Raw genomic sequence first — 26,789 nt, 5'->3', positions numbered from 1 at the left:
CCAAACAGTTAAATTAGAAGTTTAATATGATACTTAAATGCATATTTTAATTATGGAGGTTAAATTTACTCCTAGTATTTAAAACAGGATAGAAGTGGGGCGGCAAGCACTCGCCAACCATTTGGAGAATACATATTTTTCAATACTTCGGTTACGTTTGCATAAAAGTCATAAACAAGGGTAATCAGTAGAGTAGCTCTGACCACAGCTATCCCCCCCCCCCCAAAAAAAGTTTGCTAATTGACCTTTTGTTTCTTTAATTTAAACAAAAAAGAGTGTACATGAATAAAATATGAAAAAACATCTTGATAGTCAAATCCCTGCCAAGGCAACTCACTCTCTCAGCCTTTTTTCTTAATTCTAAATAATGTTTTAATTATGTGGCTGTAGTTTAAATGAATTTTAATGGATTGTTAATGTGACCCCATTCAACACCCCTACAAAGTTTCATCAGAATTTATTCAAAACTTCTTTGTATAAGATCTTTGCAGACAGAAAGATGATATGCATGCACACACCCAAACGCTGCCAAAAATATAACCTCCTTGGCAGAAGTAACTTGTCTTAACTAAAGTGTTTGATGTCCAGAGGTGGTTGTCTGCCTTGCCTTTAGCTTAGCCTACATTTGTGAATCCAAGATTACACTATGATGTGCTACCAGTTCATCACAATCAAGTGTTTTATAACCGTGGAACAACCCTTCAGAATACATCAAGTTATTTTTTGTTTGGCACTCTTAACCACTGGCTTTATACCAAAGTTTTGCACTGGCATACTCAACTACAGTCCTAAATATCTTTTTTTCTTCTTTTTACTAAAAGTGTGTCCCCCTGAGCAAAAACTTTCACACTTTACATGCAACTTTAAAATAGCTTATACAATATTTTTTAAAATTCAAAGAACTTATTCTTTTATTCCTCTTCCTGCCGTTATAAATCAAATCTATGTGAATTACTTTTGCAAAGAACAGCAGGTAGAATTAATAAGTATCAAAGGCTGGTAAATGAATTCCATTTATCCTGAAATATATAATTTTTTGCAAAATTTTGAATTTTATGTCAATTTAATATTAGAAAAAAGGTAGGGGGATGATTATTCATGAGAAAGTTGCACAGCAAGACATAAATGGAATGCTGCTGGATTCAATTCAGCACGCTGATCCAGTCTCATCCAAAATGACACAGAGTAAATTGTGAGAACAATTTTCCCAGTGGAACCTCCACGAGCTGATCTGAATTTTAAAGCATTCCTTTATTGAACATCCCTTAATGTGAAAATGAATTGTTTTAAATTTAACTCTGTAACAATGAATTCTGAACATATGCTAAAACTTTTAAATTACCTCCTTTTCCTTTATAAATTACCTCACTGGCGCCCGGCAGCTTCATTTCTGCTTGCAGCTATTATCCATTCTTATTATTGAGGGAGGTGAGTAAGTTTGAATGTTTCTAATCAACTTGTCATCCATTTTAGACTTGCCAGTTCATTAAAAATAAAATCCCATCAGTAACAGAAATGGGCAAAAAAGTTAAATGACAATGGTTGATGACAGCCAGTGACCACAGCGTGTGTGACCACAGCCAACTTCAGCAGATGGGTATGATGACATACGCTGGCCAAACACTTTAGCTCCGTTCTGTTGAAAATGAATGGACTTTATCATTATCTTGTTTTTCGTCTAACAAATTATGAAGCTCTATTACCTTATGATGCCTGATTGTTAGATGTTGTGTACTACTGCCAGCTTGTTATTGCCCAAAGAATGTGACATTTGTAGAAGCAGGAGAAAAAAAGCAAAGCAAAGAAAAAACACTACAAACAGCCAGACTACCTTCCATTCCAACATCCTTCCTGCATTTAGAGCTGTTAAGGGTTCGGTAGGAAACATTCGCCAGTTTACTGCAAACCCGCCAACAAAACTCTGGGGAATCCCGGCACCTAAAAAAAAAAATACAAAATTAAGTGATTCTGCCAAGAAAAAGATTGACTGCTGAAGCCAGAAGAGGAATTATCCAATTTGTTGAAGCTTTTTTGATTTATCGCTTCTCATCCTTGCCAGTGCACTGTTTCGATGTATAAATTTTGTAGTCTTTGTTTTTCTGAATGATTTTTTTGACATTGTTTTCATTTAATAAGCGTATTGAATCAATGTTATACTGTATAGATGGAGAGGGTAAAATGCACATTGTATCTGCTTAAGGCAAAAAAAGGAAGTGTGTTGAAGCGCAACATTGCACTCACTTTGCATTGGTCACGGTTTTCATGCGTTTCCATTTACTTCAGGGATCATGAGAAGTCACTGATGTCATTTCACTAGTGTTAGGGCTTAACAGCATTATGAGTCATGAGAGGTTTACCTTTTCCCTTCTCACTGGATCTTTATTATTTGTGTGTCCTTTCTCTAATGTCTAATTCTGAGTGTCTGAATGTTTTTTTTTTTACTTGTTCATGTCTTCTTTTTTTTTTATCATCCTTGAATGTTTAAATGAACGATTAGCCGTCTACATGCTCTCTTAATGTTCTTTCTTCTGGAAACTTCTCTTTTCTAAGCTTACAACATCACTTAGTTTACAACTGACATTCAAACTCTTTGCCACATTTTGCAGCATAAACAGGAGGCCTAAACTCTGAGCTGGAGATGTGTGAGCTGTGTGACACTTAAGCTGTTACAAGGGGACGGTCAAGGGCAGATGCTGCATAGTGCTTGTATACAGCATGAGAGTTGTAGTGATTGTCAGTGACCGGGTAGGATGGATCCATGCTTTCATGTTCTTTACACCAGCTTCTGACCCTACCACCTGACTGTCCCAGCAGATCAGGGACCAAGAGATCAATTTTGTTGAGCCTAAAAGCATAGAGTTGCTGCCATGTGATTGGCTTATAAGATATTTGCATTATTGAGCAGCTGAGCAAGTGTACCTAACAAAGTGGCCGGTGAGTGTATGTACTATTTTCTCTCGTCTTTTAATGACTCGTGTTCTCGAAGGCTTAAGTGCTCGCATGTGATCTTTGCCCAAGATTTCCTGTTTTCATCTGTCATCCTCTTTATGTTTGGTTCTTTCTTACATCCTGTTTTTCTTTTTTATCTTTGATGTAAGACTATAAAGAAGGCGCGCTTCTTTCCCATCTTTTTTCTCCCATTCTGCCCTCTCTGTGCATCTGCCGCAGTGACACCTGTCTTTTGAATTACCATCAAAGACTTAACAAAATAAAATGTGCTGTATAAAACTATATGTAATGTTGTTTTTCTCAAATAGGTGTAATTTCACAATACAGTATGTCCATATATTCTTACTGATTACTGGAAAAAGAACAAAATAAGACGGAGAAAACTGCTTTTTTTGTAGTATCCATCCTTCTACTTGTGTTGTGTTATACTTTGCTGTTCAACTTTAAGCAGATGTTCGTCAAGCCAAATTCACAGCTGCTAAAATTTACTATGGCGGGACTCATCCTTAAAAATATGGCTGTTCAGTCAGCTGATTGTTGCCTGTTGCTGGAAATTAGTGGAGTTAATGTACTCAAATGCTGCTGTGTGCAACTCACAAGGGTACTAATATGGCATAATCATTACACATATTTAATAAGACAGTGTGCTTTTTAAGGTTAAGGAAACCCTCGGGGTAATATTTACTGCTCAGAGGAAACAGTAAATCTGGATAGTGGGTGTCTCCTGCATCTGGTTTTACATGGGAAGAACCCTCACTGCTCATATTTTTTTCAGCTAGAGTATCTATATTCTAATTAATTGTATAAAGACCTGCAGAGATGATAGAATACAGTTACTATTCTCCATAGTGTGCCTTTGCACCTGCCCCAAGTCCCTACACGGGTTCTCCAAAGGTGCTGAACAAGCCTAAAAAAAGAGTGTTGCTGCTTTTATACAATTTTCAGCTGATTTTACTCCTTGCTTTTCCAATTTTTTTTTTTTTTGCTACTTTTCCTTTGTTCTTGATCAAACAGTGCCACCCAGTATACACAAGTAATGCATATGTTCAAGTCTTCATATGCATGCACAGATGGGCTATCATATGCCGTTATAGTAGCCTTCATTTGCACAGGAAAAGAAACGCATACTCACAACTCACCAAGCATTGGCATAAAGACCTTCTGGGAGTGCAGATGTGAGGAGGTTGTCCCACATCCAAGTTCAGGTTTCACCTACCTGCTATTCAAGGCAGTGCTGTGTTGTGTAATCGTGCAAACACACAGTCACTTTGTAAAGTGTGTCAAGAGGCAGAGGGCAAGGTCTAAGCACAACACTTGGGTGGTCCATCCACCCGTTCCTTTCCTGTGCTTTTGTACGTACCACACTGACGTGTTGTGGTTCTGGGCAGCTCTCTGCCTGCCCACGTACAGCAAAGAGGCACTTCACTTTCTCAGCTCTGATGACGGAAATGGAATACGCCTGGATCCTTTCATCCAGCAAGAGCGAGAAGAAAGAAAGAAATGCCGTTCTGGGATGTCTCATGCACATGCAGCTGCCCTCTAAAAAAAATGTAGCTCAGCTTCAATTTTATCACATTTCCAGTCCCTAGACAGCTGTCAAACGAATGACATGTTTTACATCAACCACAATTTGTACATTTTCATCAGCCTAAAATAGCTCGTAAAGCCTTTGTTTTATAGGCAGTTTTATTTCTGGTGTCTCTTTTTCTTGGGGTTGATCCGATGTTGCATCAGAATGATTGCCATTGTATTTCTATTTGGAAGAAGGAGGGCGAAGAGAGACAAAAGGAGAGAAATAAGGATACAGTACAGGAAAGAGAAATGGTAGATGGTAGAGAGACATTAAGACAGAAAGAGAACAAGTAAGAGAAGAAGATTTGTAAGGAGGGGGGGAGGGCCGAAGGCCAGCAGAGTCAGAGATAAGAGGCTGGAAGAGTGATTGAAATAGGATTAGTGGAGACAGGCTCTGCATCCCGGCCGCAGCATCACAGTGTTAAACCTGCGCCTCACAGGGACTGCCTCTGTCACATCAAAGCCTCCCCAGGCTTGCCTGGCAGAGAGGCGAAGGAGCCTCCAGCAGGGTTATCCACAGCCCCACACACACACACACACACGACACATATATGACCATACTGATCACATTCTTCATCCATTTCCAATATGTTTCCATTATGGGCCTGAAGCTTGCTCCTTCCTTCTTGCCTTTTCATCTCGCTGCAGTATCTTTGTGGCGTGTATTTGGACCGCGGATAGGATCCATTGATGAGCCATCTTTAACATTTAATGAGGCAAGCAGTGATGAGTTGGCATTGGAAAGCTACTGTCTCCTGCTTCCCCAGAGTCCAAACAAAGTTTTAATGAGAACTTTCCCCCAATTTGTGCCAAAAGCACAGGGCTTTTTAACTGCTTCCCAGACTGAAAGCATACAAAAAATTTCACGCAAGTACTGAAGGAGGGCAGACACCTAAGTGCACATAAACAAATAACAATCCCTTTCATATACTGTGGTGTTTGGCGGTAAATCAGCACAAAATCAGTACTATGACGTAAGAATGAATATAATCACTGGTAAGGCTGGGCGAGTAATAGGCTGTCAGTGACTAGCCGAGTCTATCGCCTGTTTTTTATTTTGGGGGTTTAAGTTGTGCTCCTTTAGTGTTTAATTCAGTCAAAAAAAAAAATCACCTGTTAAATAGTAGAAACAGCAATAGGACCTGGCAGCTGGTGTTAGACACGTTCTTATTCCGCTGAAATATTCCTTTCGCAAAGGGCAGTGACTAAATTACAGTTAAGATGTCTTTAGTGACTAGTTACGATTTAATATTAACTAAAGCTGTAAAGAAAACCAATAATTCATATTTGAGAACTAGACTAAAGCTCTCCATGTAGTTTCACATCCTTATTATTTCAGCACGTGTTACCCCCGCCTTCAGCAGGTGCTAAACTGACTGAGGGTAGCTGGGAAATTTTGACACATTGCCTCAACTGATTATGTGGTTATTGACATGCTGGTCTTGAATGCTTATTTAATGTTCTAGTTTAGTTAAAAGTTAGGCTTTTTTAATTTTGAAGATGTTTGCTGTCAAACGATTCAAATGACTTGAAATGTATTAGTAGAACACAAAGGTAATTCCCACCTACTTCCTTTATCAATACTTAAAAATCAAATCTAAATTTGTATCTCTAATGTGCTACAAAATTACTTACAGCTTTGTAGCTCAGCGAGTGCTGAAGGCACTTGCCCCAGCTCTCCACATTCACTAATCAAGTGAAAACTCCTTGTTCCATGTTCATCTTTTGTGCTTATGCTTGAGAGTGTCTCGGTATGATCAAACGCTGCACCTTAGGTCCCACTCTGTTGCAGTAGATTATGAATCCCTATGGCTAAAATGGCCTGTTTATCTGCTGAAGAGAGACAATCCACTGATTGGTGAGTGCTGTCGCTCTGTGTGTTTGTATGCGTGTATGTGTGTGTGGGTGTACTCGTGTGGTATCTGTATTAGTGTGTGCGAGCTGGTAGTTTTCCTCTCGGAGCTCATCAGTTCATATCCACCACCCATCCCACCGCAGCATGCAATAAATAGAGTCTCCGCCACTCGTTGAGAAATGGCACAATTATCCCCTGCTGGTGAAATATGGGCCGGGATGCACCACTGCTTCTTCCCTACAGAATAAGTGTGAGTGTATGTAAGTGTGTGTGCCCAGATGCAGCGATGAGGGTGGCTGTTTTTTGTCCTTTGTTGTAGTCTTTGTGATGTGCTTTTGACATACAGGGAATTGTTCCCACTTACATATCAGCACACATGCACGCATGCATGCATGTAGTATATCTCCGCATGTACATTAGTGCACACAGTGTACTTAGAGAGCAGCTCACAGTGCAGCATATTGCAGTTTTAGCTGAGACAAGCAGATAGAAGACCTTGCTGTCTGTCAGTCAGGAAGGTCAGTCAAAAAATTCCTTGCAAGCCACTTTGCATATAGACCCGTGGAATAAAGAAATAAAATATATTTTTGCTTTTGCGTGGAGCTGCATCAGTGACATGTAAGCTTATAAGCATACCGTAGGTGTCTTTATGCAGTCCTGCTCCTTTGGCAATTTCAACTTTTGTATTGGATTTTCACAGGTCCAAATAGGCTCCAGCATCATACACGTTTTATATTTTTTATGAATAAGTTATATCACAAATTCCAGTTACAGAATCTGCCAGAATACGGGGAGTCTAGAATTTATTCACTCATTTACAAACATAGCGGTAAAATTTGGGTATTTTCTTGGATACTTTCTTTCTGAAAGGGAGATCTGAGACGATAGATACACCAAAAGACCCAAATTGTTATGACAATTGCTGCCAATTTTCCCTACAATATTATTTTTTTTATTGTAACGTATTCGGTAGAGCTGCTCTGAGGGGCCCAGTGGTGTATGTTCATTCACTCTGAAGCCAGAGTCAACAGACAGTTAGCTTAACATAAAGAACAGAAGCAGGAGGGGCTACTGCACTGTACTGTCTTTGTCTGAAGGTTACATCATATCACCCTACCAGCTCCTCTAAAGCTCATTAAGACGTATCATTATTCCTTTGAGTCACCTTTGATTTAAATGTGTTCGCTTTATAGTTTTTAGATTTCAAATAAATTCATTAGCAACACATGAATTTTACTTTACACCAAAAGAGCAACCTTTAGGACCGTTTATTGCACTTGCATGCTTTTAGACCTTTTATAATGTTCAGTGACTCTCTGAAATGCCAAAGGGCTGCCCATTCATTCCAAGTCAGCCATACACATAATTTTATTAACCTCAAGTGATTTCTCTTCCCAGTGGCTTTTGACATTTCTGTGACTTTGCAAATTGCTCGTTGTAACTAAATGGCAAAGTATAGAAAATAAGGCAAATATATTAACCACAGGTTGGTAATCCAAATGAACTGTCCGACCAGGCGAAGGCCCTGTGGGTTATTACGAGTGTAAAACGCTAAATTAGATTTCTCTGTTTTTACAGGTATGGGAAAATAGTGTCAACCAAGGCCATTCTGGATAAGAACACTAACCAGTGCAAAGGTAAGTGTCTAGTTTTTGTGCCTTGTTTAAGTGCATTGACTGTCACTCTGTGGGTGTCCTGTCACAGGAGCCGCAGTCCAAACCTTTTTGTAAATTTCAGACATCGGCCGAGAAAGGTGCACACGGGTAAATCAGTGATCTGGTGAGAAAAAGGATCTAGGTAAACATCTTGCTCTTGGAGGCGCTGGCCTGCTTCAGAGGATGATTAGAAAGGGAGCCACACTCTTAGCCTTTCCCTATCTCTTCCTCGATTTCCTGCTTTGTCGTACGGATGACAATCATTTGGAAAGGGTGTTTCCATTAGTATCCGCGCAGTAATGCACATGAAATAATGACATTACTGGCTCATTTGAAATTGTTTCTGGGGCACACATACTACACACAATTACATGCTTGAACATATGCAGCCAATTAGAGGGCTAACAAGCAAGCAAAGATTAGATAAACTTCAGTTATTATCTTTGTCAAACTCATCTTCTTAGAACCTTGGTCAGCTGCCTTACAAGGCTGTAAATACTTTTTGAGGAATCAATTTTTTAATGATGAAGACCAGTGAAGTCTTAAGTGAAGAAATTGTGAAAGAGAAGAGAATATAGAGGGATGAGGGAGGGGAAAGGAAAAAAAAAAGATTAGTGTGCTACTTGCCCCGAGGTGTCTGGCAGCACTGTTTAAGAGCTATTGAAGTTCCATCAATACTTTTAATTGCTTTTTGTGGTTTCCCGGGCTCTGAAGTGTGGCCTTTCAAGGTGAAGCTGCCTTCTTAACCCTGTTACACACATGAGTATATCCTGCTGGGCATGCTCTGGGTCAAAATGTTGAGGAAAAGAACCTTTGCCTTTTAGAGGATAGGGAAAAAAGGCTGATTATCTTGGCAGGTCCTTTTTGTGAGTTCGCCTGGCCATTAAAGACAACACTTGGATGCCTGTTAGTAGCAAGGATATATCTACAGGTCACAGGACACAGAACAGAGTGGATTAGAGGGGACAGTGAGAGGTATAAAAAGAGGTGAGACAAACATCTTTGAATCTTCCTGGGTTGCGAATAAAAGAAATTAGATGTTTAGTGTTGTCCATGTCCAGCTGACCTGAGTTATGTACAACACTAAAAAAAAAAAAAAAAAACATCCCAGCTTTTGTGGGAGACAGCATTTCCCATAACTCACCTTCCTGGAATGCAGGACTGCTGAGATGCCAAAAAGCAAATATAAGCAGACTTATTTTATGAGTGGAAAGGATGGTCCTGGTCTACACCCAGTCACAGAGAGGTAGATGGATACAGAAAAGTGGTGACGAAGAAGAGTTTGAGGACGAAGGGCTTAGTAACCTTGAAGAGAAATTTACAGTTCTTTAGTGTTTGAAAGGCAAATTGAGGTGAGGCAAAGCTGCACAAAAACAGGATTTTTGCCGTTTTTTGCTTCCCATTTCTGCCTGGGCATCTCTCCCAGTAACTGTTTTATATATATATCTATGTCAAATTACAACGTGAATGATCTTAGTGCACTTGAACACCAAGACCTTATAACGTTGCAGAGAGGATAAAAGATACGTCTGTTATAGTATTAAAAGTGGTACTTTTTAAATACATATTTATAATTACAAATGTATTTTTTAAAATATAATTTATTTTATTACATATTTATTTATTGATACTGTCATTTACTTATTTCTTTTATGTTCAATGGAAAATCTAAACCCATAAGATGCCCTGCTAGCAACCTGTTGACGGTGCACTTCACCTGTGACAGCTCTAACCTCTCCATAACCCTGACTTGGACAAGCGTTTAAGAAAATGGGATGGGACAAAATGGCAAAATGCATAACTATTTTTATTTTTTGGAGTGCAGCAGTTCTCTTTGATTTTCTTTGATCAAATACTTGGCGATGGTAGGGACAAGCATCTCCCAAAAGGTGAGCAGCTATCAAAGCGCAAGCGATCCAGGCAGGTGCACTGAAACCCGATGGGCTGCCGTCCGCTCCTCGTAACAAATCGAAATTGGCACACAGCCCCGATCTGGTCACGGCTTGTTTCCATTCATCTGACCCCCTGTATCTGACACTTGTTTAAATGTCAGGATGGTGGCTTACCTTCACTGTGCTACCATCACGCAGCTGTCTCTCTCCCTCCCTCCTGTCTGTTCTCCTTCTCCATCTCCTCTTCCCTCTTTTGTGTTATCTGTCTTTAGCTCAGCTCAGTGAGTGCACTGCCAAAACCATGTGAAAAATGGGCTAGAGAAGAGGTCAGTCATCTCTGAGAGAGTGCTATTAAGAGAGAATCAGCCATTGGAAAACCAAGCTAGTAACAGACCTTGTACTTGCTGACTAACGTTTGGGTGTTTATATTTTGTCAAAGAGTAAAATGTTCTTCATAACAGTCTAAAATAATTATGCTTTTGTATATACTGTACAAAGCATTGCAGAGACTAACTAATTTATCAGTTAATTAACAAAGACTTTAGATTAGTTACCACTGGATTGTTTACACTCATAAAAAACAAATGTCTCAAACGGCAGAGTTACCTGCTCATATGGCAAAAAACTTTCAAACGACTCAACCTTTTGAGAGCTCAGTGCTGTATGTCAAGCTGCCAACTGTAGGCACAAATATGTAATTTCTAAAAATGAAAGTATGAACCAGTAAAGATGATGATGATGGTGACGTAGATGATAGTGACTTGTGTGGGGGGGCGACCGTGGTTCAGGGGGTTGGGAAGCTCATCTTGTAACTAGAAAGTTTCCGGTTCGATCCTCAGCTCTGTGTGTCTTGGTCGCTGTGTCCTTGGGCAAGACACTTCACCTAGCTCCTATTGGTGTTGGCCAGAGGGGCAGATGGCGCGATATGGCAGCCTCGCTTCTGTCAGTCTGCCCCAGGGCAGCTGTAGCTACAACTGTGGCTTGCCTCCACCAGTGTGTGAATGTGAGAGTGAATGAATAGTGGAATTGTAAAGCACTTTGAGGGTCTCGAAAACCGCTATATAAATGCAATCCATCATTATTATTATTATTATGATTGTGTGTCCAGCACATCGACAGATGTTTGAATGGATTGAGATCTGGGAAGCTTGGAGGCTAAGTTAATGCCTTAAGCCTGTTATTGTGCTCCTCAAACCATTCCTGAATTGTTTTTGCGTTATGGCGGGGTCCATGATCCTGCTGAAAGAGGCCACAGCCATTGGAGAATACCATTCCCATGAAAGGGTGTACATGCTCTGGATTTTCCAACCTTTTAGCCACGGCACATATTTCACTTTAGAAAAATCGCACGGCACACCACCAAACACAAAATGTTACAAAAAACATATTGATAATTTTTCTTCCACGGCACACCTGATCATTTCTCACGGCACAGTGGTTGGGAAACACTGCTCTAGAACAATGCTTAGGGAGGTGGCATATGTCAAAGTAATATCCATATGGTTGGCAGAACCCAAGGTCTGCCAGTAGAACATTGCCCAAGCCATTACACTGCCCCTGCTGACTTGCCTTCTTCCCATAGTGCACTCTGGTGCCAGGTGTTTCCTAGGTATGCAACGCATCCTGACAACATCTAGCCATCACGATTTGTCCCTTGTGAAGTGCGCTTAAATCTTTATGCTTTCCGGTTCTTCCTGCTTCTAACACATCAACTCTGTGGACAAAATATTCACTTGCTCCCTAATATATCCCACCCACTAACAGGTACCGCAATGAAGAAATAATCAGGGTTATTCACTTCACTTGTCAGTGGTCATAATGTTATGCCTGATCGGTGTACACTGATGACAGGGAAAAGTTTGGTGGGTGAGCTGCTAATGACGCACGGATTTATTCACAAACCTCTGTAATGACAAGCTCAAATAAGCAGGTCACAAGCAAGTAGCCTCAATAAGAATACTAGTAATCTCTTAACAACACAGACACAGTGCTTCCCTTTAATACCCCTCAGGAAAAGTGGTTTTGGGCACTCGGTTTTTCTCTTATCAAGCAGCACATACTTGGAATACAGCACCCACAGAATTAAGGAACACGATGTTCTTTACTTTTTTCTTTAAATCTAAGTGCTTATTGGACAATCAAGCAAGTTGCGATGATTTGCTTGCATGATGAGCTTTCCCTGAATCTATTCATAATACCTAAAATGTACATTCTAGCTTTGTTTGATAATTCTTTAAGAAATGACTGTTCCACCCTATAAAAAGAGTGATTTTGAGCTTAAGACAAAAGCTAGTTGATATGTGAGATGGAGTGCTGAGTGTGGGAGTGGAGGCTGTCTGTTGTGGTAATGCAGAAAAACAGAGATGATGCTTTTGTGTGCTTACAGGTCAGGTGTTTGGGAAGTGTGTAGTTACCGTGCATAGAAAAACGAAGCAATACGGGCACCTAACTAATGTGCATATATGCCTTGTTTCTCCATAACCGTACATCTGTATATACATTTGCCCTCAGTAAATGAGTGTGCACCGTAAAGTACTGCAAAGCCTTGTTTGAAGTACCACATCATAAAAACTACACTCCAAGACCATGTAATATACCTCTCCCACGCACTCAAACACAAAGGGCACACTCACACACACACCGAAAGACTAATGGTACCCCCGCACTCACTCCCCATCCATTTGCCTGAGGTGTGTTCGACTCTTGCAGCAGCAGTGGCTGCGCAATAGATCTATCAGTCCTCTTCCTAACTTCACAGCATGTGTGCCTGCGTGTCTGCCTGTTCTGGCTGCTCTCCTCCACCACCTCACCACGCAGGCCTTTCAATGAGCCTCTCTATCTTCCCAGCGCTGACTCACTCCCTCACTGCCTCCCTTGCTCGGTGAGACACTCACACACACACACACACACCTGTACTCTTACAAGGGTGCACAACAGTTGCATGTAAGCCGTGCGTTCCGATAAATGCACGCACATGCTTTGGATGTAGCCCAGTTCAGAGAGGAACAGGAAGTTGTGAAAGGGCTTTAGGGTTGTCAAGAGCTGCAGGTAAGAGGAGGCATTCAGCTTTTCATCTCTCCCTCTCTCTCTCTTTCTCTCATGCACCTCCGCACTCTCACTCTGCTTCTCCTTCTCTCTTCATCTCTGTTTTTCTCTCCCCCTCTCATACTCCATCTATATATCTGTCTCTGCACTTTCACATAAACTGTAGAAATACAGCAGAGATTTGGGCTTTACATCACAGATGGAGTGGGGGATTGAGAATGGCAGAGAGAGAAAGGAATAGATTGCGAAAACCCAAAACCGCTCATTTGCCATCCATGCCCACAAGGGCCTCTTAAAAGGCAGCGGCGGCATTTGAAATAAAGCAGGGCTGACCGAATGGAGACATTTTATTTTTCCTGCCAGAGCCCGGAGGCAGAGGAAATGACCTCAGCCCTTTAAAGGACCTCCGTTTCCTCCTCCGCTTCTGGGAGATAAGACTGTGCTGAGATTCACCGGCCCGACTGGCGCGCTGCTGCGACGGCCCACCGCACTGAATTGTGGGAGATAGATGAGATGAGATAGTCTCTTGTGGCTGTGTGTTCGGCAGTTTGTTGTTGTACATTTCTTTGCCCCGTAACTTGCCGTCCATTTTACATGAGGATGCTAAAAACTCACAAGGGCATTACATGAACTGACATCTTGAAAGAATTACTGTCGCCTTTACTCTATTATGTGGGTGAGCTGTTGTAAAACATGCTAACCTCTTATTTTATCCCTGCAAAGTTAAATCATGTTTGAAGTCTCCAGGCATTTGATTTAAAACTTAAAGAAGTAAGTACAGTATGTTTGACTGAAACCCTAATTAGTGTGTATTGGAAGCAGAATGTCTTCCCTGCTCTTTGAATGCTCAACTTGATCAATTTCGTCTGACTGCTCAGCATGTGCAGCCTCGGTTTGGTGCAATTTAAAAGCCTGTCAGGAACTTGACCATTACGTTCTGAAGCATCTAGTGCCCTTACCACAACGACAACCTAATGGAGAAATACAGGCAACGTTGCATTCTATAAAAACAGATTTATTGCTGCATCAGTGCCTAAATAGAGTATTGCATGACTCTCAGCATAAGGGCTATTGATGAATGAGGTGACGCTGATCAAAAAAGGCCTGTTTTTCATTGTCATGTGCATGTGTATTGGTGCTGGCGGTGGGGGTGGGGGAGAGACCAGAGTGCTTTCTGAATCCGTTATTGGTTTCTCATTAGAGGGCCAAGATATAAACATTTGTCTATGTTCTGCACTGTGCTGGTGCAATTAAGGATTCTCTTTGCCGCCCCTTCTGCCCTTTGAAAGTGAATTATGTGCAGATGAGAATCTTGACTGAAGTGTGGCCAACAGCAGACCTTTTCCAAATGCCTCTGCTCGCTCAAAGCCATTCCAGAAAGACGCGATATCAGCCGAAGGAGAAAGCGAGAGAAAGTGTGTGCTGTTCCCTGCTTGCATTGCGTATTAATGACTCTAATTAGCAATAGCTGAGAGATAATCACATCGATCTGGACAGATTCAGCATGCAGAACGTCACTGGATAACATCTGCAGGCTTTGTTAACACCCCCTATAGCACATACACATAAATCTTTTTCTCTTTTTAACCCCCCGCCCCACCATTTCCCAATCACTCTGCATTCCACTACATTCCAAGTTGGCAGTTTACCAAGAGGCTGTCTGATTGGCCAAGATTGTCATAAATACAGTCGGGCCAAAGCCATCGCATTCCTTGAGCCTCTGACCTTTTGTATCCCTTCCATTTCCTGTGTTGTTTTTGTATGCAGTGTGGTCGTCTCCTGTTTATGCGATTGCATTTTTAATTCTTGTAAGTGTACAGTCGAGGTCATGGTGAGGTGATAACCAGGAGCCAAGTTTTCCCAAGATGCTTTTTTTAGACACAGATCTGTTGCAAAATTTGGGAAATTTGTTCATTTCTAATTTGTTGTTGTTGACTGCCTCTCCTCTGGATCTAAACAAAGAGAAACATCTAGTATTAATTGGAGTGGCAGACTCTTGGGAATCTCCGTTCCAGGTTTTTGTTTCTCATCATTGTCTCAATCCATTTTTACATCACACACATGCCTGAATTCCTTTCCTTGTCGTGTTTGTTGACAAATGCCTCAGCGGACCCTGTGAAAGTTGAGGAGGCGTACCTCCAGTCATCTCTTATCCTGGACCTAACCCATGGATGGCAGGGGAACCACTATGTGAGATACGGCCTTGCACTGACCTGCCAAAGCCCTGGCCCCTTGCACATCCCCTGACTAATGATCATGCCCTTGATTAGTTAAGGAAGGCATAAATCATAACTGCAATGCAGAGGAAAGTTAGCTGGGGGCGGCCAGGCCGTTCCTCATGAATGACTAACAGATGCAGGACAAAAGAAATGGGCTGCATAGTTGTTCGGAGGAATGGGACAATCTGTCTTTGTCCAGATTTTAATGTTTGTCTCTACCTGGAGATTTTCCCCATGTTCCTAGGGCACTTGCTTTTCATTGATCCGGCTTTGTTCAAATATTAGCCTGCCTTGCTGGTGGTGCTTTCAAGCCCTAGTACCTGACGTGATTACATTGCTTATTACAGACTGCTGCTCAAATGGGGATAATATGGTGCCGCAGAAGATGGTACCCCGTGTGAATATTAAGGTTAGTAATATCCAGGTATAGTCAGAAAGGAGGGAGAGCAGGTATTTTAAGATGCTCACTAAGTGAAGTGAAGCTGTGAAGGAAGGACTGCACCTGTTCTTTGTGTAAAATTATGTGATTATGCTCCTTGTGTTTTCACATCAGCGTGTGCCGTAATGAGTAACTATTCAAGGCTGTTTGCCGTTCTAACTCTTAAGTGTGCGAATGTGCATCTTCAAGTGTGGGCATACTTCTATGGTAGAGTTTTAGATATGTTAACATGTGTGGCTGTGCTACACATGCATTTCCTTTCTGGCAGTTACCGGTTTCTTTGTGTGTGTCTGTTAGGGTTGCCAACTCCCTGAAAAATAAATAAGGGACACCTCGTGGCCAGGGCCGGGCGACCCAGTTGTCTTCACCCTTCCCAGTGTGGTGAATTTTCTAGCTCTTTTTTTGTGTGTGAAATTATTTTTTTAACCATTTCACTTGAATTTGATTTAAGTAGATGTGTATTCTTTGTGATATGAACACATGTGAAACAAATGATCATTTAGCCATTTATTTTTTAGCTCAAAATGACAACATTAACACAATAAAACAGGTCTCCTTCTTAAACAGAAGCCTGTCATGCTTAACTTTTGAGAATATAAGTAAATCTTTCTTTAAAAGAACTCTGTCCTGCTTAACTTAAAATAATAGAAAACAATAGAAAGAAAAACATTCTTGTAACAGTGCTCATTTAGTGCATTTAGTACAATTGGCTTAATGCTAATCAGCTGCTCCTTTTTCCAGCCAGGTGTTTTCCTTTTCCCATTTTTCCCTTTCTCTGAACAAACATTGCTGCTCTAATGCTGGGCTTACACTGTGCGGTTTTAGGCCCATTTTGAGCCGATTTTTGAGTGATCGGACCGATTTTGGCCTTCATCGTGCATCGTGTAGTATACGTGGGGTAACGAGAAGTGATTAACACCTCACGACCAGCTCCCGATCATCAATCGCTCGTGAGGGTCTCACCACAGCCGCTCACACTGCTCGCGCGCAAACACGTAAACGTTGGTGTAAAAGATGGAGCAGCACGGCTGTGCAGCGTGTGATCTGGACACAAGCAATGGAGGCACACAACCGTGAAAATAGTTGGATTTACATTGCTGCTCAGTCACAGCTGCCCGATCAATGTTTTTCATTAGCAATTTAGCAAAGTTGATGGTGGTGGTGTGCGTGTCTGTGTGAGTGAAAGACGGAGAGAGAGAGCGCGACAGATTTTCTGTTATAACCTTCATTTTATGGAGGCACAGTGTGAGCACTCAGGTCGCATCAGAGCATCGGGCGGTATAGTGTGAGACCCTGCATCGTGACCTACCAACTTCTAACCCCTGCGAGTCAATCGTGCAGTTTGAGCAGGAGCTGAATAACGTGACTGAAAAAATCGCACAGTGTTTGCCCAGCTTTAGGTGTACTGTCGTCCGAGACCGCAGTGTCGGCGTTTGTTTCCCTGTTGGCCATGCTTCTTGTTGTGGTCATCTGTTGTCTTCCGGTATTTTCTCCGTAAGCGACCTTTCCTTGACCAATGAGATGAGCGGTAATCTGAATTGTCATACTCGTAAGTGTGCTGTCAGCTCATTGGTCACAAAGCAGGAGAGGGGCTGGGAATTATGTTTTCAAACAAAGCGTTAATTCCATTAAAAGTTATAGACTACTTTTGATTCTCACTGTATTACGGGACAAAGTGCGTCCCTTATTAGCTCAATACGGGACGTGTACTTTTGTTTCGAAATACGGGACGATTCCGTTTTTTAAGGGACGGTTGGCAACCCTAGTGTCTGTGTGTGTGTCCTTGTGCACTTGTAGGTGTTCATTCTTAGTGTTGGCATTAGTGCTTTGCAAATGTGAGTGTGTGTTCTTTCAGATATCTGTGTGTGGGTTCTGTATAACCACTCAGTTTTTTGCTACAGGTCTCATTTTAACAACCTCTTGACAAGTAATTAACACCCTTCAGGTCTCAAACCTTTCTCAAGTGCTCTTCACATGTTGCACCAAACACATCAGGGTTTTGCTATTAAGCTAGCAAGCTAATGATGCTACCAGAAGAAGGATGCACCTCTGCTTTCTGTGGGTTATTTTTTTATTTCTTCCACTCAGTGTTCGTCTACTTTAAATCCTTGATAGCTGTAATGAATGTATGAATAATTTAGTTTTGAATGTCTCTTAAACTTCATGAAAATAATCTTGTGCCTTCAGATAACTCTGATTTAATGCTATAAGCTAGGTCCTCTTTTTGTCCTGATACCGTTTCTTTTTTATGCAATGTCAATGTAGAACTACAAATTCATGCGACATATTTTAAGTTGTTGCTTCTTATCCTGAATTTAGCTCGAAAATGCAGTAGAAGCCATATGGTGGTGTGCTAGAGCTAATGAGTGTGAATAGATATGAGTTAATTAAGGACTAAAAGAGAGAGAGCAGAAATGAAAAATGATGAACAGAAAAATGAAGATGTAAGAAATACTGAGCTAGAGAGGAAGGATTACTGTGAACCCACATGTTGTTTAGATATTTAACCTGAGAAGAAGTTCATCTTATATTAAACTGTAATGTACGTTATGTCCCTGAATCAGTATGACCAGAACAGTTTGTGAGTAATACTTGTTCTTTGGCACTTACTATACTTTCTGAAGAATTGCATCAAAGGAGAAGGTGTGTTAATAACATCAAGATTGCTTTAATGGCCGTCTTTTTGCAAATATTTCCATGGAAATATAATATACAAGGCAAAAATAGATTTTTTACAATTCTAACAGGGCTGAAAGTCCGCTTATTAACTTTTATTCTTCAGCACAGTCTGAACTTTCTTAGGCAAGCTTTCTTGTCTTTTTAAAAAAGTATTCAGGAATAGTTCACTAGGTTTCTTGAAGGATGATCTCTTTGGATGTTAGTTGTCTTTAGTTCTTTTCCCACACTGCTTCAATAATGTTGAGGTCTTGGCTCCTGCAAGGCTAATCTATGACTGATCATATTCCATTGTGTTTTTTTTCTAGACATGTATGGTTGTACTGCATTGGCGGTGTGTCTGGGATCATTATTGTGCTGAAAAAGTAGGCCAATCAGATCCTTTCCGGGTAGTATTGCATGATGTGTCAAAATCTGCGTTCATCAATTTTGAAAAGATCCCCAACACTACTAGCTGAACTGCAGCCTAAACCATGACAGCGCCATCACCATGGTTTATAGATGGCTAAAACACTCACTATTATACCTCTTTCCTGGCCTACTTGAATTAAATATTTCAATTGATATTAAATATTACACTGATTGAGGATTTTTGGATTCATCACTCCATGAGACTTGTTGCCACTGATTTTCAGTCCAGTTATTGTGTTATTTGGCATACTTTAGCCTTTACTCACTGAGGTTTCAGAGAACAGCAGATGGATCAGCCCAGATGGATCTCCAATGTCCTGTGTCAGGTTTTAGCTGGATTTTTTTCCTGCTTTCATGTCAATGGGACATACATAGTTTTTTTTAAGCGGCCACTTCTTTTGAAACACTGCACATCATGCTGATATATACAAATATACGTTTTCAGCTAATATTTCTTTGGGAATTCTACTCCTGCACCATCGAGAGCATCCTGACGGCAAACATCTGCACCTGGTTTGGGAACAGCACCAAGCAGGACAGACGAGATCTGCAAAGGGTGGTGCGCTCGGCCGAACGCATCATTCAATCAGAGCTCCCTGACCTGCTGTCCATCTACACCAAGCGGTGCAAGTCCAAAGCTAGGAAGATTATGATGGACCTCTCCCATCCCAACAATGGATTCTTCTCACTGTTGAGATCTGGGAAGCGCTTCCGCTCCCTTAAGGCCAAAACAGAGAGAATGAGGAGGAGCTTCTTCCCCCAGGCTATTTGGGCCCTGAACCAGGTGTAGGACTGGACTCTCCCACACACATCACCACACGCACCACCACACATTTCCTATAATCCTATAATTCCTATAATTTATAATCTTTATAATCTTTATAATCTCTTCTGCTATTTGCACATTCTTTACTGTAAATTCCTAAGTTAATTTGTAAATTTTGTAGTAACCTGTAAATTGTAAATATTGTAAAACTTTTTTTCTGTCATTTAATGGTCGGGCATTGTACAGCTACAAGCATTTCACCCCCATGTCATACTGTGTATGGTTGTGTGTGTGTGACAAATAAAATTTGAATTTGAATTTGGAATCATCTCAGTGGTTTAAAAAAAATACTATTTTTTGGCATTTTTTAGAGATTGAAGTAAAGAAATGGCAACTAATCATGTGTTTTGTGACAGGCTACTAATACACACCTGGTTAAAGATATAATTTTAAATTGGTTCTTTGCCAAAAATAATTTCACTGCAAATTCTATGGAGAAAAAAGGTGAAAAAGGGGGGAAGAAAAAGAAACAAATGTCTGGCTCTTGGGACCAAACTACAAAGAAATAAGGGGTGGCTTAAGACACAGTCCTGTACTTGGATATACTGTTGGATTATTTTATTTATTTATTTACAGCTCATGTCCAGTTTGGCTTCTGCACAATGAACTGCCACTGCCCCCCCTCTTGGCCGTAAACCCTGGCAATCTGCCCTCTGCAGATCCCCGCTCCCACTCTCTGACAAGGACAGTCCTACATCTGTGAGAGAAGACGACAAGAAATACAATACAACCAATAGGCTCGCTGCTTCAGCCCGAGATGAATGCCTTAGCTATAAATCCATGTTGCAGGGTTGATAAGTTAATTGCCTGTATTGCTATCTCGTCGCCAGCGTCTAATATAAAAGAGCCCAGTGTGAGAGTTATTTTACAACAAATTGGTATTGTCTCTAAGTACAAGGCCAGTAGGACAGTGAATCTGGACAAGAAAATGAGGAAAATTTACTTTGAGTGGCTCCAAGACCTGCTCTCTGCGTCTGTGTATTAAAACAATCTTAAATAACTTTTTGCACACTGAGTTTTGAGTTGTTTTGATGTTTGCAGATGGTTTAAACAGCTGTTTGTTTTCAGGCTGTCAGGTGTATACGAGGGTGTAGGATTGCGGAGAAAGTGTTTGCTTATGACTTGTCACTTCGACGCAGCATTAATGCACAGACAGTTGTGATGTGGTCAGAAGTACAGAGTGCTGAAAAAAAATATGCATTGCAGATGTTTCTCTGCGGGATCTTTAAACATCGAGATAGATTTATGATCCTCCCCTGTTGACTTACTCACCCACACATACACACAAAAACAAGAAAGTTAGAGGTCGCACGCAAGCACTCGTACACGCCCATTCAACAAACACACAGGCAGAGACGCACACTTTTACGCACACACACACACACCACCACATGGTTTAGTGGAGGGTAGCCGCAAAATTTATCATCAGTCAGCTGCTGGTGGTGCAGGATAAATGGAGGAGGACACAGGAATGTAGCCCCAGTGAGGATGCTCTCCTCCGGGTTTGGAGTGTGACCAAGGCGGTCTTGGCTTGGCCACAGTTAGTCACGGATGCCAACTCGCTTTTTGAAACCGCTGTTTTCTCCCTTAATGTTTGCACAGCTCGCCGCAGTCTCCCAAAGCCATCACCCACCCTCCCTGCAGGGCAAAAGTGCTGGTTAAACCCTTGAATGGACAAAAGAGATCCATACTTGTAAAGCCAATGCCAAATTTCAAAAGAGTAGTTTTATTTATGTCTACTGCATCCCAAGAAAAAGCACCAAATGTCAGACTCAAGAACAAACAGCAGAAACTTGCATGCTAAAACAAAACAGATCAATATAATGACATCAATTCAGGGTCTTGAAATTTCTGATAGACCTTATTTTTTTAGTTCTTATTTTTTCCTGTTAAGACACACATAAGTAATTACCATTCTCAAAATGTAAAAAAACCCCCCAAAACATCATTTTTATTCAACAGGAGACGGATTAACTGAGTAATAATGTGAGCACTGTACAAAACTCTATATGCAGCAAAAGCACAAAAAGTGTTTGTACAGTCGTATTGCTGCAGGTAGAGTGAGGCTGAAATCATACGGCAATGAATCCATTAATCACAGGAATCATATTAGAGCATTGTTATGCATGTTTGTCAATTGAGTGGCCTATCTATTTCCTCCATTAACCATAATTACTTTAATACATGCAAAGCTGGAATTATACACATACATGCAACTACAATGATTAATCATCCACATGCAACAGCAGCAGCTTTAGAAGTCATCTTGATGACTCACAGCGACGTAAACAATTACGCTGTTTCCCCCTGCACACCATTGTAATGCCCCGTGACTTGTCGTTGATTCATTATTCATACTTAGGGCATTATTATTCCATTGTGCGCTGTGCAAAATGGGATCATTAGCACTGAATATGAGAATGTGAAAAATGGATATATTGGGGAAAATTGTGGTGGATATTGTAGGTAGAAAACCCTAAACAATCCTGACTATTAGCAGATAAAGAATAGTAATTTTCCCCAAAGTAATTAGGATTAGCATAATATGACAGTGAATGCATGAATGATGCATACTTGATTGATATGTCGATGCAAGCACTGTAATGAGTCCCTTATCTCCACTCTCCAATGTAGGCTTTTATGCAGAGCGTAGCCCAAGGTGGCATCTACTGTAGTTCTACACCTCCTTAAGGGGACTGTATTAAGGAGCGCCCTGCGTCTCACACACACATTCATACAAAAGCAGTCACTGAGCAGTGCTAGCGTCTATCATGTAGTAACTGATTGAGGATGGTCCTTTTATCTTGACAGGCTCCCACTTAGAGCCAGACCAGGAAATATGATATGGCAGCTCATGTTCTCAGAGAGACTGTGTGTGTGTGTGTGTGTGCGCGCACGTGTGTAGGTAGGAGGGTGCCATGCTCCGAGTGTGCAAGTGTGGATATATGTGTCCTTCAGCAGCACTTTGCGTCAATCTGCATATTAGCGTGCAGCTGCACAGCATTATCAACAACCTCACATGTCGTCAGTCACTTTGAGCTGCTCTTAAGTGACAGCTATCGATTGGAGGTTTGCGTTTGTGCAGAAGCATCAAAGCAGCACCTTGCCCTCTGCATCCCACTTGAGATTGTAACTCTAGAGTACCCGCATCGAATGCAGCACCAGTATAGCATGTACTTGGCTTCGGAAACTCATTCTTCAAGCAACATCTGCGTGCATCTGTGTGTAGGTGGGTGTGTGTTTGTGTTCTCTAAGTGTGTGGAATGTGATGTCTTAAATTGAGCGCCACATTGTTTCTTGACCCTGCAGCTTTCTCACAACTTAATGGAGTTTTTTCCTGTTCAGTGACTCACCGAGGATCTGTGTATTGAGTAATTGTGTGCATACTTTACAGTGTACAAGTACACTGTATAAATAAACAAACAAGTACATACAGAGCGAGTCTTTGAGGATCATTTTATTGAAATTACAGGAAGAGAACTGCTTTCATGTCTAATAGTATTAAATAAAGCTGATACTTATATTTAATGTGCATTGTTGTGTTATATTTGTCTATATGATTAGATTTATTTACCTTTTACTCCACTATATTGGAACCAGTATCTTCTTTTTTCTCAAATCAAATTGCAGTGTCGGTGTGGCTTTAAGAAAAGCAATAACCTGTTACTGTGCATAATCCACACAGCATAATCATAATTACTTTAAAATAAAATTACACTGTTTTTGATGAAGTCGTATCACTTGGGGTAATTATGTATGTTACCAAAAGTTGTTATTTTTTCCTTTTTCCGAGCGATTATTGCAAATCTTAGCAAACTAGGTAACGAGTATTCAGCTCTGAGAGGGGAACCAAACATAACAGATGGATTGCTGACGTGTTTTTAATCACCAGTGTTAGCTTAACAAAAAAGTAATCTACATACTACTATTAATTTTCAATGCTACTTCCATTTAGCCTAATAAGGTACAGTATGAGGCACTAAATTATATGTTTATATCCCAAACAATTATATGTTCTTTTCAGTTCAAAATATATTATATCTAATGAGGAATTCATTGAATATTTCCTTACACAAGTATATAAGAAAGCATATGTAGTAACAGATAAATCATGAATCTAAATTCATAGTAGAAACATAATGTATAAATTGTTTCTTTATGACTTATTGCTTAACTCTAGACTTTTAAAACTCCAACAAAAGAGCTCATATATCTATACAAAAACTGAAAGACTCAGGCTTTCTATAACCTCTATAACCATTCAGCCCGATAAAAGCACAAATAGTCTTAAAATGTCTCTGTATCTCTCAATTATTATTTTCCTTTTCAACAAAAAAAGCCTTTAACTCTTTTTACCCTGTGGCTACAGTTCAAACATTCCACATTACAGAATCATTATACGAATATCAGCTGCAGTAACTTCACATTGGAAGAGCAAACTGGATCTTTTACTGAGTGTCAATTCAGGCTTTTTGAGTGTATTTGACTGACCTGAAATCACCCCCTTCCTCAGTCTGCCTTTCTTCTCTACACACCTTTTCACTTGCCTCCACCTTTCTCCCGCTTCTCTCTCGGTTTAGAGAGATTTGAATGTAGGTCAGCAATCTCTGAAATCCTCATCCAAGTTTGATAAGTGCACTCCAGGTGGTAGTCGGGTAAATATTAAATTTGTAATTGGGGGTTCAAAGTATCCACGATTTAAATATTCTGGTTTCTGATTGTTAAAGAAAATAAGCCATCGCCCTGAGGACCTCGATAACATAATATGTAGTTCTCTAAATGTGCTCGTAATACATTTTTTAAAGTGTTAATTTGTAGAATCTGCAAACATTTAAAGGGTCTGTTTACCCAAATGACCAGAGATGCCAAATGAAATTTTATTTTTGGCACTCACAGTAATGAAAATAGCATTTAAGCATTTCAAAGGCCTTTTCAGACAGTTACAGAGGAACACGGGTGTGATATGTTCAAGGGAATACTCTTAATAAATAATGAGTTTACTCTCATAACCAGTGTAGGTGCTTCCATGAGAGACACAGATGTCACTCAGCATCAGAAATTCACTTGATGGGAATTCTTTTCAAGTTGTCTCCACGAGGTGCGTGCAATAAGAAGGCTACGCTGTTTGATGTTTGTCAGTATGGAGTGAAAGAGTCTAAAGAAAATTCAGTTTGCCTTTCTGAAATGTAATACATAATAATAAATCCACAAAGCATACACAGCAGTCTGTTTGGATTGTTGTGATTATGGGTCTGCTTTTTGTGCAGCACCCAAGAAGAAGATATTTGGAGAAAATTGTGTTTTTATACCTATATAATATATAGTAAAGGTTTATAGACCTGTGTTGTACACTGTGGAGATATATGAAGGCACACTGATTTTGTATGCTGTGTCTGAAAATACGCATTAATGTCTGTTTCACAACAGCAAATAATCACTGGAATCCAGTGGAACTGGGAGGTCAGATAGTTGTCTCTTAATCAGGTCAATACAAATATCTGCATGGGTAAATATCACTGAAGACAGGAAGGAAAGATTTTTATTTTTTATGTCTTTTTGTAATTGGTTAAGCCAAAACCCTCAATTAAATATATTTTTAAAGCTCAGCCGGGCTCTCTTTAAATACGGATTAAAATTTCAAAATTATACGTTTGCTAATATAACAATGGGTGAGTGCACTGCGGCTACTTGGAAAAATAGTCCTTGATTGCATTTATTTTTAAGAAAATGACTGGTTTCTCTTAATATCGCCTGTGGACTTCTCATTCCGGCTCTTCATATTTCCACAATTAAACGCAGCCTCGCTCTAACAGCTGGCCATTAATCAGTCCTCGCGCTCGATTTCTCTTCCACCTCTAGTTATGATTTTCACATTACTCCACACTCGTTTGCTGCCGCCCGAAAGGAAAGTGACCCCAACCCCCTTACCCCCAGTCGTCGCTACCGCCGCAGACGCGCACCTCAAATAATCGGGAAAGTGAGATGCTCGCATAAAGCTGCACACGGGCACACACGGGGTGAGAAAATAAGGCGTTGGAGTAAAGAACATGTATGATTGTATGATTGATGGTAAGTTGATGGGGTAACCGCAATGCCAAGTCCCCACCCCCAAACCCCTCCGCAGCCCCACCATCTCACAGGCATTATCCTTTTCTAATTACACTTTCCTTCTGAAACAGTGGATCAGAGGGCACCATTGACTGCTTTTAATCCGCCACCAAATTTTAATTAACACAGACGTGACCCCCGTCGCCGATACATACCGGAGAACGTCGAGATCACAATAACTCATAAATCACAGCCACAGATTTCATTCCCCCCGCTTTCCGCCGCTGATGAATTTCCAGATGGGGCCTTGTGGCTGTTAATGTCAGAAAAATATGCGAGAGAGAGAGAGAAAGCGAGAGACAGAAAGTGTGTTAGGGAAAGAAAAGGACGGAGGAAAAGTGTAAGAAGATGAACAGAAAAGCTAAATTGTAAGAAATAGTGTGTCTTTATGTCTATGTGAGAGAGATGGAGTTGAAGAAAGAGAAGGAGAAATGGCAGCAGCTTTGGTATGCTGTCAACCTTTGAGAGATTTGTTACCGGGGAGAGGATTATGGAGGCTGTGAAATGGGGTTGTGTTAATATGCCGGGTGTTGAGGAACACGATGTGGGCCAGCCAGCTTCACAGCCTCCAGAAATCAAAAGGCTGAACAAGTGAAACGTGACGTTTTGAAGAATTAATTGACACATCTCCGCGTGTATGTGAGTGTATAGTGTGTGTAATATCCTTTAATCATTGATTTTAAATCACAAGCCTTTCATAAATAACCATTACTTTAATTAACCTACTTAATGAACTGAATGCATATGGGTTATCATTAAACAACAAACTGACAAACAGTGATGTTCCCTTATTCTTACGATACCGGTTGTCTTATTCGAGTGTGTATATCTGCGCGTTTACGCATGCATGCAGTGTATCAGACTACGTATGTGCGGAGGTGGAGGTGGGCAGGGTGCCGGGTTTTGTTATTACTAAATCGCTCATCCATGCTACTAATTAAGATGCATAGCATCCCCCTATGAACGTCAGTGTCGCTAATTATCAAACAATGTAGTGCTCACTAGATATGAGAACTGGCAGCCTCTGTAGTCATGTTACCAACCTATTACTGCTACAATTACCAAGTGCCTGTCATTCTCCTTGTTAGTCATCTGCCTTAATTTTTTTCTTAACTAATGTCTTTTTTTCTTCCTCTCCTTCT

At 40.7% G+C, this 26,789-nt stretch overlaps 1 protein-coding gene across 4 annotated transcripts in view; it reads left to right on the top strand.

Annotated features, from left to right (window-relative positions):
- The window catches only part of LOC146549089 (RNA-binding motif, single-stranded-interacting protein 3-like), a 298,248-nt gene that overhangs the window by 139,669 nt on the left and 131,790 nt on the right, over nt 1–26,789 (top strand). For all 4 annotated transcript variants that reach the window (XM_085261925.1, XM_085261923.1, XM_085261922.1 and 1 more), the window contains one exon: nt 7,955–8,013. In XM_085261925.1, coding sequence (XP_085118051.1) covers nt 7,955–8,013 — 59 coding nt within the window. The remainder of the gene's footprint in view (nt 1–7,954; nt 8,014–26,789) is intronic.

Source organism: Mchenga conophoros, linkage group LG22, assembly GCF_057382185.1.
Source record: "Mchenga conophoros isolate Kocher_MC1m ecotype Shallow Benthic linkage group LG22, M_conophoros_male_GT1.1, whole genome shotgun sequence".
Classification (NCBI taxonomy): Eukaryota; Metazoa; Chordata; class Actinopteri; order Cichliformes; family Cichlidae; genus Mchenga; species Mchenga conophoros.
This window is presented reverse-complemented; position numbering and strand designations above follow the sequence as displayed.